The following is a 17,161-nucleotide window of genomic DNA, read 5'->3' on the forward strand; positions in this document are numbered from 1 at the left end:
GCAGAAATCACTTTTGATTCAAAATGGGGCTTATACTTGAATATAGCCACCATCTCAGGTAAGTGAGTCTAAGTTAATTTGGGTGTGTTCTAACTCAGCTCAAGGAGGCCTGGTGGCTGCTAACCTCAAGATTGGTGGTGCAAACCCACCCACTGCCCCACGAGCAAAAGATGAGGCTCCCTCCTCCCTGAAGGACGTACAGTCTTGGAAACTCATCAGAAGCATTTTTGGTCGTTCTTTAGGGTCTCAGCTCTACAAATCCAAACCGACTCAGAGGCAGGGGGTTTATTCAGCTCAAAAATACACTTGAAAATATTTTGTTTTAGAGTCACACATTTTATTACAAATTATTTTATTTTGTACCCAATAGAAAAGCAAGTTTAGAATCTATTTACAAGTACTATACACTCACATATATTATATACAGTTGATGAATTTAAAGAAAATGGACAGAGTGAAATACAACATATATGGAGGAATATGCCACTGTACATTGTTTAATATCATGGCTCTTAATGTTGCTGAATCTTTACTGTAGTAATAAATACAGTTCTATATTTACAAATTTTATAAAACATCTCATAAATGTATTTCACTTCAATTCCAAGTTAAAACATCTGATCAAAATAAACATGCTTATATAAAAATAAATCTACCTAAGTCTATCTTTTGGTTTGGATGTATTGAAGCTAATGTAGGATAATAGATGCTACGAAATAATTCCCCAACTTTTCATTTTAATATTTTTCCTTTTAAAATAGCTAACACAAGTATTAAATGTGGAATACACAGAGGAGTAATGTTTCTAACACCAGGGAGGTTGATCCAGAGAGGACATAACTAAGACCCAGCTAAATAAACAGGATAATATGCTACTGCATCTTTGTTGAGTCAGATGTGGTGTCAGACCTTAGTTATAGAGCTATTTAGAGAAATACATGTAATAAGTCATGTCAGTAAATTGATATCATTCTTGCACTTGATCATTAGCCTAAGATGCACGTCTGTTTGAATCAACTTATGGAACCTCTTGCAAAAAATGTGCATTCATTAAAAATAAAAATCCTAGAGTGCTTAGCATTTCTTTTCTCGCATGTCCGTTGCCAGCAATGGACTCTCACTCTGAGCTCTGTGCAGCCAGGAGTTCCAAATGAGTTAGACAAGGCGAAACTCTCTTGTGCATGATCGCTTTCTTGGTAATTTAAGAATTAATTCAACATTGCTTTCAAAATATTTGTAAGCAAGTTTATTCCAGGGACAGTGGAATCATTTAGTTCTGATATACAAAACTCAGTTTCTCTAAAAATAACCGGAATGTGAGTGCGTTAATAATATCTTAAACTTTCCTCAGGGGCACTGATGACCTAACAAGATCCCGTCTCAGGACAGGCAAAACCAAAAAACCAAAACAACCAAACCCACTGTCATCAGTTTTGACTCATAGCAAAACTAGAGCTCGGAGAATTGCCTGATAGGGCTTTCCCCTGCAGAGCAGCTGATGGGCCTGGCTGACCTTTGGTGACCTTCAGCTGACCTTTGGCTGACCTTCGGTGAGCAGCCAAGTGCGAAACTGGCACCATCCTGAGGGGAGACAAAGGGGCGCTAGAGCAGTTCTCTAGGCCACAGCCTTACTTACTTTATTTAATAAGATCGGCCACTGAAAATCTTTAGTCTCATTTGTTTCAACCACCTCTTAAGGATTTTTTGTGTGTTTAAATGAACCTATTTTATGAGGAAGTTCTTGTTATCCGCCCCCCCTACACACACACCTCATTAGTTGATGAGTTTAAAAGGCATTCACTTGAAATCATGTAGGTGGTTTAGTGAAGGTCATTGCCATGCCCTTTGGTGATCTAGGCCCCCCCAGGGGTGTGAGTGACCACTCTCTTTGTTGAACTAGTTCTAGCCCGCATTTAGACTCACTTTTCACTTTCCCGAATCGTTAGAGTTTCAACTTTTTCCCCCACGGAGAGAATGTATTAAAACTAAACTCAGTTCTTCTTAGCTACTGCTCCGGACACACTCAGTCTCACAGTCTGAGGTCGTTTTCTCTCTCAACTTCATTAGAGACATGGGACAAATGCTACTGATGACAGATGGCAGCTGTCACTCACTGGGTAAGCTGGCGAGGGCACGGAGTTGGGAGGCAGGTCATAGGCTATGCTGGCGCTGGTAAAGGTGACCAAGGCTTGGGTTGAATCACAAGACTGTTTCTCAACGTCATCAGAGTCAATAGACGTGAGGCTTGGGTGTTTTGATCTTGTCCAGAAGTGAGTTTGCTTTCCCAGGCTCCCTAGATCCTCCTTAAAATGTGGATTGAAGAGGATGTAGAGAAGGGGGTTGAGACATGCAGGAAGTGGGACAATGACCAGAAGAATAAACTTAATCACGTCGGGGCTGACAAAGGTGAGGCTCAGTAAAGAGGAGAAAGACAAGAAGGCCACGGGGCAGTACAGGATACAATTGGTGAAGAGCAACAGGGCGATGTGCTTCACCATGCCACAGTCCCACATATTCTCCAGGGTTCTCTTTTCCAAATTGCAGTAGAGCTTGGTGTACACAATGGTCATCACAAGGAAGCAAAGGGAATTGAGCAAAACGAGAGCGACCATGTAGCCAGTGGTGCTGGGCGCCCCAAAGGGCAGGGGCAGGCAGAGTGGGGAGGCGTTGTACTCACTGCCGCCCAGCAGGGGCACTGTGGCAATGGTCAGTGCCAGCAGGGCGCAGAAAAAAACAATCACTTTCAGACTGGAAACAGGCGTTTTGGTTTCAAATTTGGTAGAACACTTCACTGAGAAACCGCGCTCTAGGGCTGCCAACGTGAGCAGAAAAACGGACGACTCCGAAGCAAAGATGGACAGAAAACCGATGACTTGGCAGCCAGCCCCCTTCTCCCACCATGCACCATATTGCGCAAAACTGCCAAAAGTGAACGCGTCCACCCCAGCCAGCACAGCACTGGAGACCCCCATGTGCATGTTCGCCACCGCTATCAACCCAACGAGCAGTTTGATAGAGGAAATATACAGAGGCGATCTGAACACAGTTGCAGTCACCACGGCATTGCCGGTCAGCGCCAAAACCGCTGTAGCCCACACGCCAATCCGGATCAGCCAGCTGCCAAACAGATGTGCACAGGGCTTGAAGGGACCTGCGAATCCAAGAACGAGAGGAGATCATCAAATCAGAGCTTGCAATCCGTGTCAAATTACTCCTGCGGTTCACTTATTAGGACGCCGGCAGAGAAAGGGCCCAGTACCATGTAGTCCCCTTGAGACCATCCCCCATTCTCTTGAACCCTTGTCATTGTTTGTATCTTCTGCAGCACTGAGGGGGAGGGGGAGGAAAGGGGGGGACCAACTAAGGGCCCGTGTTTCCAGATTATATCCAGAGAAATAGAAATGGGGTGTGGGTGGGGGTGGGCGGTAGGTAAATTGCTTGGCTGAGGTCCCTCCCCACAAAAGTGCTGGGGGTCAAATAAAAAGGCAGATCTTGTGAATTTTCCATCGTATGTTTTAGAATGCTTCAAAAAAGTTCCATAGGCAGAGAAAGAGCACTCCGGGAATTTCTCCATAATATTAGAACTATGGAGGTGTGGTTTATGAAAATCTCATCATGGTTGTAGATTGAGCAAAGAAGAGACGAATTGTTGAAAGTAAATATCAAAACCAAACAAGCAAAACACAAAAACCCCCAAACATTGCTTTACTCAATGGATGTATGTATGGACTGTGATAAGAGGTGTATGAGCCCAATAAAATGATTTATAAAAACAAAACCCAAAACCCCAAACCTGTGGCCAAAGAACCAGTTCAATGTTGACTTCCTACTGGTTCATTCAGGTTTGTTCCTGCTGAGTCGTTGCCTCTGCACCCCGGATGTACTGATCAGAGTTTGTACATGGTCAAGACCCCTAGGTGATTCTTTTGTATACTCAGTGCTTAAGGATCACCTGGGATCTTGTTAAAAATGTAGATTCCTTATACCTGGGGTAGAAATGCAAATGATCACCAGCTGGGCTGGGGTTTGAACAGGAAGGGACTGATTCAAAGGCCTGATTCGGATTCAGAGCAACTGCACGCCTTACATAGGCGGAGCAGAAGCGCTCTGCAGGGTTTTCTTGGCTGTAATCTTTTTCTTTTGGGGGTGGGGTGGGGGGAATGTGTGCAGCCAGCCAATGGCTTGTCGTGACTGAGCTGTACGCTGCACAGACAAGCGAGGGCAACGGTAGCTCTCGTTTCTCTCTCTTTGGACACAGCCATGGTGATCTCGTTGCTGGCCGAGAGCAGCTACTCGTTGAAGCGCTGTACTTCCTTGGTCTTAGACCTTTGGACCTCAGGCTGGTGATCCAGGAATTCCGTGTGGACCTTGGCCTTGTGGTTGTGGGTGAGAATCTGCTTGTTTTTGAAATCATTCCCCTTAACCTTCAGGGCCAGGCAGTGTAGCATATATCCCAGATTCCCAGTGTCTCCTGAGCAGCTAGCTGGTTGTCGAATTCTCCTCCTCCTCATGCAGGCGATCTTCTCGGCGTTTGGGCACTGGCAGTACCATGTCCACTACCAGTGCCTGCCTTTTCTGGGGACTAAGGTATTTTTCCAGCATCGAGCCCAAGAACGAACGGTCATGGGTTTGTGGCTAAGGCCAACGTTGATTAGGTTCTAGACTGGCGGATAGGAGTTGGCAGCAGTGATTTCCCTGGTCTCACTGGAGTCCACCCAGACTCCTCTTGCCCCCAAAGTGTGGTTCTAATCTTGACAGCAGCACATCTCCAGGTCTTCCACAGAGCCTCCAACGCCGCCCCCCCACCCCCCCAAGCGTGGCTGAGCTACCAGGCTTTATCTCAGTCGAGTGCACACTGCTTACGCCACCCACAAGCCCTTCAGCTCTTCCCAGCTTTTAATGTATATTTTTTCAATTGTCCCATCCTACTTTTGGTAGAAGGGACAAATTCAGTATTGTAAAAGACAATACCACTAATACAACATTCTGCATTTCAACAATCTTCACACCTAGGGCTCAAGGACATGAGTGATGTTTGTCATGTTCAGGCCTGGAGGGAAGTGAAGCTTTTATTACGGCTCTTCTAGTTACGCTTCCGGAACCCACAGAAACGATTGTGCAAATAAGGGGTGGGAAACACTAAGAGAGGCGGTTGGTCAGATTTAGTTGTTAGCTCCCTGTGTAGAAGAGAAACAGAACAATTTCTGGGGCCATCGAGGAAGAAAAGCTCCCAGGAGAGCACATTCGAGATCCCTGCCCCAAGCGGTGGAAGCAGAGACCAGAGACGCCAGAGGCCGAGGCACCAAGGCCATGGGACAGAGCAAAGAAGGCAAGGCAGAGCAGAAAGGCTGTGCTCCTCTGACGGTGAGAGAGGTAGGAGAAGAAGCAGGGCGCTTCCTGCATCACAGATGCAGAGGCCAGAGGACTGTGCACTGAGAGGTTGAGGACCAGAGAAAGAGGCTTGGCTGCTGGCTGAGGAGAGGTGTGTGTGTGAACCGATGACCTAGCTTGTGGGAACCTGCTAGCCTGCCTAGCAAGCCCCTTCAGCTAAGAGTGTTGTGAGTTGTGTGTGGCCAGGGCAAGGAGTTAGTGAAGCCGGCAGGGGAGTCGAGTGTCATGGGCGGAGCGGTTGCAGTTGGATCAGAAGGCAGAAGGATAGAGTCCTGTCTGCCCTCTGTCTTGGGGCAGTCGGCCTTGGGCAGTGTGGAGCGGGATTCTCCTCCTTGGTGTAGCAGAAGAGGTCAGATATGGCCTCCATGCAACTTACCCAAGCTCCAACAAACATGTTTGTTTATGTCAACAAACCAGGATTCGAATTCACCAGACTGGTTATGTGGTGGTTATTCTGTGTTCTTCTTAAGTCTCCCATAAGACTAAACATAAATCACTTCCAAAATCAGTAATTATATGTGGCGAGACTCTCACACATTATTTCAGGCTAAATTATCAGTAGCTTCATAAATATTACATATATATTTAACTACACGAGTGATTTTTTGGTTTCCATTAACTTGAGTAAAAAAACAAACTCCCACAAAAATTGTTTTCATGAACTGAGACCATCTCCAGGGAATGGACATTTAAATTTTGCCGATTGGCATAGGGAGGTACACTGAGGCACTACAAAGATGGCCCAGACTCTGCTTTAAAGGTCAATGGTATAGGTGGCTCTGGGCTCCACGGTGGATACAGCTGAAGGCAGGTTTGAGGCCTTTCCTACCTGGGGAAGGTGAGCATTGCACTGAATGAAGGGCTTTCAGGTCTTCCTCAAAGTCGAACAAGAAGTCTTCAAGGTCACGCTCATCTGCAAGAAGGGGAAACCCTGGGATGATAAATTCTGCCTCTCTTTTGGGAGGGCCCATGTCACAGGGAGAAGTCAGGATTGTCCTTGCGGCAGGGGCTGTCGTGAAGGGAGATGAGAGCCAGACATCCCCCTTCCTGGGCTTCTCACTTGAAAATATATTATGAGGTTGCCTTTGCTAGTTCTACTCAAACTATTCTGTGACATTCTATGGAGCTTAGGGGGGCCCCAAAGTGAACTGGCCTTAAAGCCAGGTGGGGGGCCTTTCCATACAATGGAGGAAATGCTTTACCCAATTTTCTATAGTGATTTAGTCAAATGCTCTGGGCTGTCTTCTTTGAGCACAGGAGCGAGAATCAGGCACAGATCTGTCTTTCCCGGGAGATTCTGCCTAACCACAGAGCAGTACAAGCTACTCAGGTGCCTCCGTTAACGACCCGGGTATGGGCACCTCAGACCTTCTCTAAGATTCTGAGTTGATAGTTTGCTCTGGTGTGGAGCTTGAGCATCAGGACTTTGTAAACGCGCGTGTGTGATTCTGACATGGGGCCCGGGGTTTACAATCCGGGTTTAAAATAAGATCCATGAAGGTCCCCAGTGTTCATCAGACACCCCCAAGGCCTAGACCAGTGTCTGGCACATAGGCACTCGGATGGTTGGTTTGCTTCTTCTTTGTAGTGAATAAGTGACGTAGTGAGTGGCATTGGAGGGGTAAAAACTTAAGTAAGAACAAAAGCAAGGCACAGGCCGTGGTCTAAAAACAACAGCCGAAACAAGACCCCAACCGTCAGCCCTTAAACGGAGAGTTGTGCAGGAAGAAATGTCAGCTGATCTGTAGCCAAAACCGAATCACATTTTCTTGGGGATCGACAAATCATTACATCACACAGGGTGAAAAACAAGTCTGTTTCGACCCTGTGTGGACTTGCAGGGTTGGCGAGGAAAGGAGTGGGGGGCCTGCCAGGGCACCTCCTCATGATAACAGGTGTGGCTTGAGGCGCATTGTGGTCTATTTAAGTAATGTCTTATTTCAGGGAAAGCCAAGTGCCTTCACAGACATGATCTCATTTCACCTCCCTGACAGATGCCCCCGTGGTGGGGGAGGGAGCAGGGGGAGTTGGGAGAATGTTTTTGAATGAAATAAGAAGTCGGATTCTTAAGCCCGTCTGCTAAAACTGGGGAGACTTCCAAAATGCCGTCTCCTCCTCTTCCCGAGGCCAAACGAATAAAACTAGGTTTTGTCTTCTTCAGAAGGAAGTTTCAAAATGGCATCCACTGGAAGGCGGCTCTCTAAGAAGTACAGGAATACTGAGGTCAGTGTGAACTAAGCACCTGGGAGCACAAGTCAGGCTCCGGAAGGTGTACATCAGAAGGTGCGTCTTAGAAAGCCATGGACAACGTTTGGAAGGAGCCTTCTCTTTCCCTGCTTGTCTTTAGAGAAGGGATTCATGCTGAGCCCGGGGGAGGTTCCGAGTGGAGTTCAGATCATCCCTTCTAGGACCTTTCAATCCTTTCCCAGTTACAATCCCATTACCCTGGCATAGGGGTCTTACCTTGAACATGGAATAGTCCGACATCTTTCTTATGAAGGTCATCTACCGTGTTGTTGTCACCTTTATTCCATTGATTAGAAAATTTATAGACATTCTCACACACTCCAAATGCACAGCACTGGTAAGCATAAGGCATTTCTATAACCCTGTATATGAACCAAGACAAGACAAAACCACGCCCTTAAAGGCATGAGTCATCACTGTGCTGCTTACAACAATGAAGTTATTCAAATTATTGCTATGAGATGTTGATAATTATTGAATTATATGATGGGGCATATTATATTATATTTCCTTTAGTTTTGTAGAGGTTTAAAATTCCTATAATAAAAAGGTTAAAAATTATAGCGACAAAGCACTTATGAAATCATGTCACATATATGATATCATGTCACATATATGCACCCTGTGCACATTGTAATTCTGGTAATTAAACATACGATTGGAAACAAAGTCTGGAAAGAAATATTTAAAAAGTTATTTAGGGGGCACATTTTAAGATTTTTATTCTTTTTCTCTATTCTACTTCCTAAACTCTCTCTTCAGGGCATATTAATTTCATGCTGTTTAAAGTATGTAAAGGCACTATGTCTTTTAAAAAATATATAATCCTTCAAGGGACTTCTTTATCAATAATAAGCATAACAGGTTTTAAAGAGCATTACTTCCTCCAACAATATCCATTTAGTGCAAGTTATTAGAATATACACACAGGCTAGATGAAGTAGACATTGTAGGCAGGAGTACAAGGCTGTACTAATGTTGTAATGTTATTTGATTACATGCTCCAGTTTATTGCCTATGGATCAATGGTTTGTGTTATTTGATTACATGCTCCAGTTTATAGCCTATGGATCAATGGTTTGCAAACTCTTTCCATCAACTCTGTGATTCCAGGAGGCGTCTTTGTGAAAGAGAGGAAATGGGGTCAGGAAGACACGCTCTCCCACTTGGGGGCTTGTCCTAACCGTGCCCCAGGGGTGCGGGACTTGAGGGCATCAAATGCAATTCAAAAGGGTTCCATGAGCTCATAAATTTAGAAAACCACTATAACACGTCTATTATTTCACAGAACCACAAATGTATCTTATTAGTTTTAATGACAAACTCACTTGAGTTCTGGAAAGTTTTCAGATGATATCAAGCTCTGTAAGGCATGATTTCCTGTTAATTTTAAGTGAGTTAAACCATGTAACCCAGTTACGGGAAAAGACGACAGGCGATTGGATGATAGGTCCCTGCAAAACATCAAACAACAATTGGCTTTTAGTCTGTTAGCATAAAACATTCATGTCAAAAAAGCAACCTAAAGATGATTAAACTGCTCAATAAGAACTTCCAAAGCAGGGTTCTTACACTGAGTGGTAAAATCAGCTGTTTTGGGTTTTGTTCCTGATAGCTTTTCTATTTATAATCAGCATTGCAGGAGGGGAAAATGGTGCTTTTCACATTCAGCTCCATTTTGCAGGGTGAGGGGCATCTAAAATCAAGTGGTGCTGCCTTTAGTTTGGGGTGGGGGCAGGGGCGGGGGGCAAAAGAGGCAAAGAGTTTTATTCCTCTTTCTCCCTTAACTTCTCTTCTGACCAACTGCTGCTTTTTTCACGAGGGAGATGGTGGAGATGGGAAGAGAAAAACACAACTCGAGAGGAACAGGGGGCTTTTCTGCCAGTCAAGATGGTAAAGAATAAAATGAAAGCTTTAATTCGACTCCACCTGATCACTCAGAAAAAATGGAAAAATCTTACCTGAATAACCAGAATCAACTGTTGCCCAGGGATTCAATGACCTACTTAAGGGCCTTGGATGAGCAGAGCCCTGGCTCTGGGAAGCCTTTAGGCAGCAGGACACTGAGGGTCTGGCAATCTCCATTGCAGGTTTTCTCAGCAAAACCAATTGTTTTACTCATAAGAGGCCCCTGGTTCTTAAAAGACATGCCATAAACAAGCATTGGAGTACTCACAGTTTCATTAAAGATGGCAAAGTTGAAAATGCGTTGGAATGAATCGTAGCAATTTTGTTCCAAGCTAAATTTCTATTGTAAAAACAAAACAAATGAGAAAGCTTCATGTAAAAAGAAAAATGTGTAAAGTTTTGCTATTTGCACTCATTTTTCTACCAAAATTTAATTTCCATTTGGAATAATTAGCTCATCAAATAAATCACCCTTCAGATAAATGTATTAATGGTACAAAATAACTCAATAGAGAACTTTAAATTAACCTCGTTGAAAGCAACCAAAGGGAAGAAAATATCATTTGGGTAGATTTTTTTCATTTCTGTGTTTCCCTTGCAGAAAGTCAATGTTAACAGGGCTATAACATTGTATTACAACCCCCAATTTTTTATTACCACATTTCTAAGATGATGGGGGTAGGGGAATGGGAAGAAAGGATTCTAGAGTCTTCTTCAGATGAGCAAGCATGTTTTAAATTATAAAATGCCCTTGGATATGTAAGGAAACTCAACACAAACTTGTGCGCATCACCCATAGATGTCAGGTCTCGAGACAAACACAAGATGCTTTTAAGAAATTTCCCAGTAAGAAAGACCGACATGTAAATTCCTAATGAACAAAAGAGGAAATAACATGTTTGAAACAAAATCTGGTGATCGCACAGAATAACTACAGGTTATGAGAGAATAAAACTCGCTCACCTTTCCCACCCTCCAAACATAATGAAATGTAGATAATTTATCAGGATTAAAAACATCTGCAAGAACTTTTATTGATAAGTTAGCAACAATAAGAATGTTCATATTTTAATGAAGGAACTATGACTTCATTTTAAAAATGCCTAGCAAGTAGGTGGTACAGATGGTTGACATGCTCGGCTGCTCCCTGGAAGCTTGGACATTTGAGTCACTTAAGAACCTTGGAAGAAGCTGCTTTTGAGAAAAATCAGCCACCGAAAACAGCACAGAATACAGTTCTACTCTGGCACCACGGGGGCCCCATGAGTTGGCATCAACTGGACAGCAAAATGGCTGCAGTTGAGCAATATGGCATAATATGCATGGACTGGAGTAAATTCAAAGTGATCACAGTAAATTTTTCTCAAGCACAGAAAGTGATTTACTTACGACATCTGGATGCTGAGTTAACTTGAGAAAATGGGATTCACAGAAGAGTCACATTCTCATTGGAAAGGGCCCCTGACGGGAGGAAATTGGGAGCTTTTTCATGGTCCCCTTTCATTGATCTCAGAAAAGAAGACTAGCCCACATAACTAAGAAGATGCACAGGAGGATGGGAAAGCTAGTGCTTGGGGTGGGACTTTGGAATTGTTTGCAGAAACATCTTCTAGTGAATTGCTCATAAAATATGGGATTTCAAAGAGCGCATGGAAAAATCCCATTTGTCCACGAACTTTTTGAAGCCCCGTGTTAAGTATCCACTGAAGTGAGCATGTTGTGCCATGAGTCAAAGACTCTGGCTGTGTTAAACGAAACATGGCGGCTCTCGCAAACTTTCTCTGTCTGCAGGCCTGACATTCCGTAGCTATCTCCGTGTCTGTTGGCACCAGTTTTCTCCGAGGTCTAGCAGTTTCTCAGCACAGAGGTCCCAGCCCCTCTTTCTCTGCTTCCTCTTTTCCCTTTGATCTCTTATGAGATGAAAGGTGACACAGGCCCTGGGGGAATTCTCCAGTCCTTGGAGTCATGTTGTCCTTGGAGTCACGGTTGACAGGAGTAAGGGTGCTTCATCCCACCCGAGAACCCCTTACAACTGATCACATCACATCATGGAGGATGATTACATCATCACATAACTGCCGCCTCACTGAGAATCATGGCCCAGGCAAATTGACACATATTTTGAGGGGAGGCAATTTAAACCATGACAAGTATAGTCTCTTATAAGTGTTAAGAAAATCTTTAGGATACAAGTCAGGAAAAAGAAAAAGGTTTTAAGTAAACCTACCATAGTTTGAATATTATATATCATTATACTTAATCAAAATCCTATTAATATTCAGGTTTAGGGCAGAAAAATTTTCACTGTTAAATCACACAAAAAATCTGTTATCACATTTCCCCCTATTTACGGCTAACATGATATTTTCAGAAATAAAATACAATTTAGTATTTACAAATCTTAAGTTTTTCTGAGCTACCGAAGCATGCTGCAGGACAGTTGTACACGGAGCTCAGTGTACTTATTAAAAATGCAGATTCACCGAGCTACCTTCCAGACATTCTAATTCATGAGGCAGGTTAACATTTTTAATAGTTGCCTGCTGAAGATTTCATAATTGTGGTAAATACATATAAAACAAACAATTGCCATTTTAATATTTTTCCCACATGTACCATTCAGTGGCATAAATTATGTTCACCATGTCCTGTAATCGTCACCATAATGCATTTTGAAATGGTCCCATTTTCCTTAGCAGCAACTCAGTGTCCCTTAAGCAATAATTTCCCCTTCACTTCCTCTCACAGATGATAGTTACTAATAAGCTTTGGTTTCCATACATTAGCCTAATCTTGAGATGTCATCTAAATGGGATTATACACTATCTGTTCTTCTTGTGTTGCACATCACCGCCCTCCCTGACCATGTTTTCCAGGTTTGTCCATGTTGTTGTAGTGTTGTAGTATGTACCAGGACCTTGTTTCTCTATAGAGCATGCCTATACCATGTTATGTCTAACCATTCTTCTGTTGGTGAACAATGATGACTACTGGTATATGTTTCTGTGTTTCTGCTTTCAAGACTTTTGAGTATATACCTAGGAGTGGAATTGCTTCTTAAGAACTTGGGGAAACGTGTTACAAAACTGCTTCCCCAGGAAAGAAGAGCAGCCAGGGAGCATTGTGCGGCTTTTTCATTGTTGTTCTCAAAATGATCGCTGACAGTTTCAGGTGAAGACAAGACACATCCCATAGGGCAGTGGTTCTCACCTTCCTAATGCCGTGACCCTTTAATACAGTTCCTCATGTTGTGGTGACCACCAAGCATAAAATGATTTTCGTTGCTACATCATGACTGTAATTTTGCTACTGTTAAGAATCGTAATGTAAATAGCTTAAATATGCAAGACGTACCTTCATTGTTACAATTTGAACATAATTAAAGCATAGTGATTAATCACAATATAGTATGTAATTATAATTTATGAATGAAGTGACATTTTACCTCCAATACTGCTGCTTTCAAGACAGTAGCTGCTTTTAACAGAGTAGCTGCTTTCTTTCTTTCTTTCTTTCTTTTTTTTTTTTGAGAGTAGCTGCTTTCAACACAGCAGCGGCTCTACACAGTAGCTACTCTACATGTTTGACTGGTTTACGTAAGAATATTATGGTGCCAACCCTGTCACATACATCTGTATTTGTCAGGGGTGTATGTGATAGGGTTGGCATGATAATGTCATCATGCCGGTTATTCGTATGTGGGCAGATCTGCATGTGGGCGGAGCCACCTGGAGACGGATAGAGGAGCGGTGGCTCGGTTCCTAAGACGATCGGAAATATGACCCCTGTAAAAGCGTAGTTTGACCCCAAAGGGAATTCAACAGGTTGGCCTCTTTCCACTTTATCAAAGGCTCATTGGCAGAAAGCATGACTGCAAATTCCCTACTACTGGATGTGTTTCTGGACACTACCAAGTGTAAAATACTTGCTTTTCATAGACAACACATGCATGATGGTATGAGTGTACTGTGAAAATAAAATATTAGGGGGAGGGTCTAAAAGACACAACCCGCGCTCGGTGTTGGGCAAGGCGCTCCACGCGATACTCACAGAGTTCGGAGGTTCGGCAGCTGCTGGAACGCATCAACTCTGATTTCCGAGATGTCATTATGTCGGAGGTCACTGAAATGAGAGTGTGCCAAAGACGCGTTTCAATATGCACAGTCTTCAGAGAACTTTTAACGAGGGACTGCCTGATCGCATCGGAAAGGAACATACGAGGTGTGACTATCAACTGTTTTGTAAAAAATTTGATTGGCAAAAGAGTTATAATGTATACACTTAAGTATTGCCTTTCTTTTGAAGCAGTTAGTTCCCTTGGGACGATATAAAACCATATTCCACATATGCCATCATCACTCATCATCATACTTTTGAGGACTGCTGTGCTGGCTTCGCCTGCGAAGCGTTCTTGGATTCTTTGAGGGTCTTTAGGAAGTGTCTGAAATCTTTTTCCTTCCTGATGGCCCAAAGGCGTCTGATGAAAAATCAAGTGTGAAAGGCTGGAGGATTAATATTGCTTTGATTAAAACCCAAGAGAGACTATCATGCAAGGAGGCTGATGTTTTCCGTGGGAGGCATTTTTCAGAGAGGAATTCCACAGTGTTTTATGCCTAACAACATCCTAGGGACAAATATGGCACTGTCGCCGAAGACGGCTACTACGAAACAAGCACGCTAATATTCCCAGGTGCCTGCCCCTATGTGAAAAAGCAAAACCAAACCCATTTACTGGGGAAATATGTAAGTTTATAGAAGACATAAATAACACATGGAAAAGGAGTACTCCAAAGCGCAAACAAATGTGGTTCAAGCTCACAGCACGTCAGTGGAAACTCACGGGGAAGCGCAGACGTCATAAATGTTCTACTTCTGTAACAGGCAGGCATCCCCAGAGAGTGGGGGTTGGGGTCCAGACTACCGCAGTAAAGTGAGTCACACAATGTTATTTTCCCCCCTAGTCCATGAAAAGTTAAATTTATTTGATACTGTGCTCTGCTAAACGGGCAATAGCGTCATGAAAAAGCTTGAACTATTGTGAGAATTACCACAATGTGACCGGGAGCATGAAGTGAACGTGTGATGCTGGAAGAGAGTCGCAGATAGACGTGCCTAAGGCAGGCACTCTCTGGGAGTGTGGGAACACAGGCCTGCCTGTCCTGGGGGTAAAATCATGATCTGAACCCAGATCTGCAGCCCCCTTAGAGTCACGGAAGGGCAGGAATCTCCAGTGGGCCACGAAGCAAGTGAGCCAACGATGCTTGTGAACTGAGTTCTGACCCTCGGTTTTGCTAGGTGACTTAGAGACGCTGACCAAACTCAGCTCCCTGCTTTTGGATCGGTTCCGACTTAGGGCAACCCTTTAGGGCAGGGTAGAACTGCCCTGTGTGTTCCGAGACCGCAAGTTCATTTAGAAGACTAGAAAGCCTCGCCGTCCTTCCCCTGAGCGGCCGGTGGTTTCTCACTGCTGACTTGTGGTTAGCAGCCCCAGGTGTAACCACTGGAGAGACACAGAGACTTACATTTTCTGAAGTTTCTGGCAGACTGAAAAACTGGGTAAATCTTCTAGCCGGTTGTATGACAGGTCTCTAAAAAACAGAAGGTGCAAGGGGAAAATATCATCATGCATTAATCATGAACAAACACGCCCTGCTCGCCTCTTCCTTCTGAGCTGACATCTCCCACGGCGGGCTCTAAACACTTTCTCAGCACTGACAGGAAGCAGGTAGTCGCAGGGATTAAGCAGTAGATTTCAAAGTGTACTGAAATGTAACTGTTATACTTCTTTATTTATCTATTTAAAATCATTTTATTGGGGGCTCGTACAACTCTTATCACAATCCATCCATCCATCCATCCATCCATCCATCCATCCATTGTGTCAAGCACATTTGTACATTGGTTGCTATTATCATTCTCAAAACATTTGCTTTCTACTTGAGCCCTTGGTATCAGCTCCTCATTTCCCCCCATATCCCACACTCCCTCACAAATCCTTGATAATTTATACATTATTATTAGTTTGTCAAGTCTTACACTGTCCAACATCTCCCTTCACCCACTTTTCGGTTGTCTGTCCCCCAGGGAGGAAGTTATATGTAGATCCTTGTAATCGGTTCCCCCTTTCTACCCCACCTTCCCTCCACCCTCCGGGTATTGCCACTCTCACCACTGGTCCAGCGGGGTTCATCTGTCCTGGATTCCCTGTGTTTCCATTTCCTATCTGTACCAGTGTACATCCTCTGGTCTAGCCAGATTTGTAAGGTAGAACTGGGATCATGATAGGGCAGGGGGTGGGGGAGGAAGCATTTAAGAACTAGGGGAAAGTTGTGTTTCGTTATACTTCTTTAATTGCCTTAAATAATTGACTTAATGAATTTATATTTTGTTGGTGATAATCTACAATGTTCTGGCTATCACTTTACTGAAATGAGCACCAATTAAACAAAATCATGGCGACTCTGTCTCTAAGAGCTGCGGCATCTCTATAGCTAAGAGAGATCATCGTGTCTAATCAACTAAATAGAGCCCAACAACAATTCAAAACACAGCACAAACTTGGAAATCAATCACTACAAGGGGTGGGGGTAGGGGTTCTAAGAAAGGCTTCAGCCAAAACTCAATAAATTACAGAATAACAAAAACATCTGGACATATTTATTGTATAATATAACTAATCTAAAACAAGTCACGGTAATTTGCAGAAAGCTAAAAAAAAGGAAAGCCAAATCCCAGACTAACCCATTGCCCTGGAGCAGCGGCTGGGTTTGAACCATCAACCTGGGCTTTACTAGCACAGTTCTTGATGACTATGGCACTGGAGAGTCTTTCCAAAAGGAGCTGGGAGAAAAAGTCACCTATTTAAAAACTGTAAAGCAGGAGACAAGATTATAATCTGCCACATGTAATCTTGTCTCATGCTTTAAAATGTATCCACAAATCAGCTAACACATCTTCATGCCTGATTCTAATTCTTAAAACCGGATGGCTACAATGCAACTGAAAAAAGTCCATATTCTATTGTTTTCTGAGAGAATTTAAATAGTTTTATTCTTGAGATGGACCGCTTTATCCTGTATTTATTGAATACATGGAGTATATCTAGGAATGGAGTTAATTTACTGCATGTAAATAGTTCACATAAATAAAACTGCTTATAAGCATAAACTTGTGGTTGATACTGGAGGGCTGAAAAGACCCTAAGCAAAGCAAAACAAAATCATCTCTATAGACACACACACACCTGATTATTTTGTATTATTTTATATATACTTTTGAAAAGCAGTGAATGTAACAAAATAGTTGTTATCCAAGCTAATAATTTTTTTATTGATCGTTTTATTGGGGGGCTTTAAAAAATTCTTATAATAATCTATCAGTCAATTGTATTAAGCACACTTGTAAAGATGTTGCCATCAACACTGTCAATATCTGTTCTTTCTCCTTGAACCCTTGGTATCAGCACCTCTTTTTGCTCCTCTCCCTCTCCCATCCTCTCACCCTTATGAATCCTCGATCAATTATATATTGTTATTTTGTGTCTTAAACTGTCCGTTGTCTCCTTTCACCCACATCTCTGTTATTCGTTCCTCCTGGGGGGTGGGCTATATATCCA

The 17,161-nt window shown here is 43.2% G+C and overlaps 1 protein-coding gene across 3 annotated transcripts in view; it reads right to left on the reverse strand.

Annotated features, from left to right (window-relative positions):
- Positions 1 to 1,691: 1,691 nt before the first annotated feature.
- Positions 1,692 to 17,161, reverse strand: part of LGR5 (leucine rich repeat containing G protein-coupled receptor 5) — a 172,340-nt gene continuing 156,870 nt past the window's right edge. For all 3 annotated transcript variants that reach the window (XM_075552774.1, XM_075552773.1, XM_075552772.1), the window contains 7 exons: positions 15,069 to 15,134; positions 13,597 to 13,668; positions 9,815 to 9,886; positions 8,967 to 9,092; positions 7,855 to 8,000; positions 6,221 to 6,304; positions 1,692 to 3,151 (listed from right to left, as the gene is read on the reverse strand). In XM_075552774.1, coding sequence (XP_075408889.1) covers positions 2,064 to 3,151; positions 6,221 to 6,304; positions 7,855 to 8,000; positions 8,967 to 9,092; positions 9,815 to 9,886; positions 13,597 to 13,668; positions 15,069 to 15,134 — 1,654 coding nt within the window. In that variant the 3' untranslated portion in view covers positions 1,692 to 2,063. The remainder of the gene's footprint in view (positions 3,152 to 6,220; positions 6,305 to 7,854; positions 8,001 to 8,966; positions 9,093 to 9,814; positions 9,887 to 13,596; positions 13,669 to 15,068; positions 15,135 to 17,161) is intronic.

The sequence above is a fragment of the Tenrec ecaudatus genome, chromosome 6, assembly GCF_050624435.1.
Source record: "Tenrec ecaudatus isolate mTenEca1 chromosome 6, mTenEca1.hap1, whole genome shotgun sequence".
NCBI lineage: Eukaryota > Metazoa > Chordata > Mammalia > Afrosoricida > Tenrecidae > Tenrec > Tenrec ecaudatus.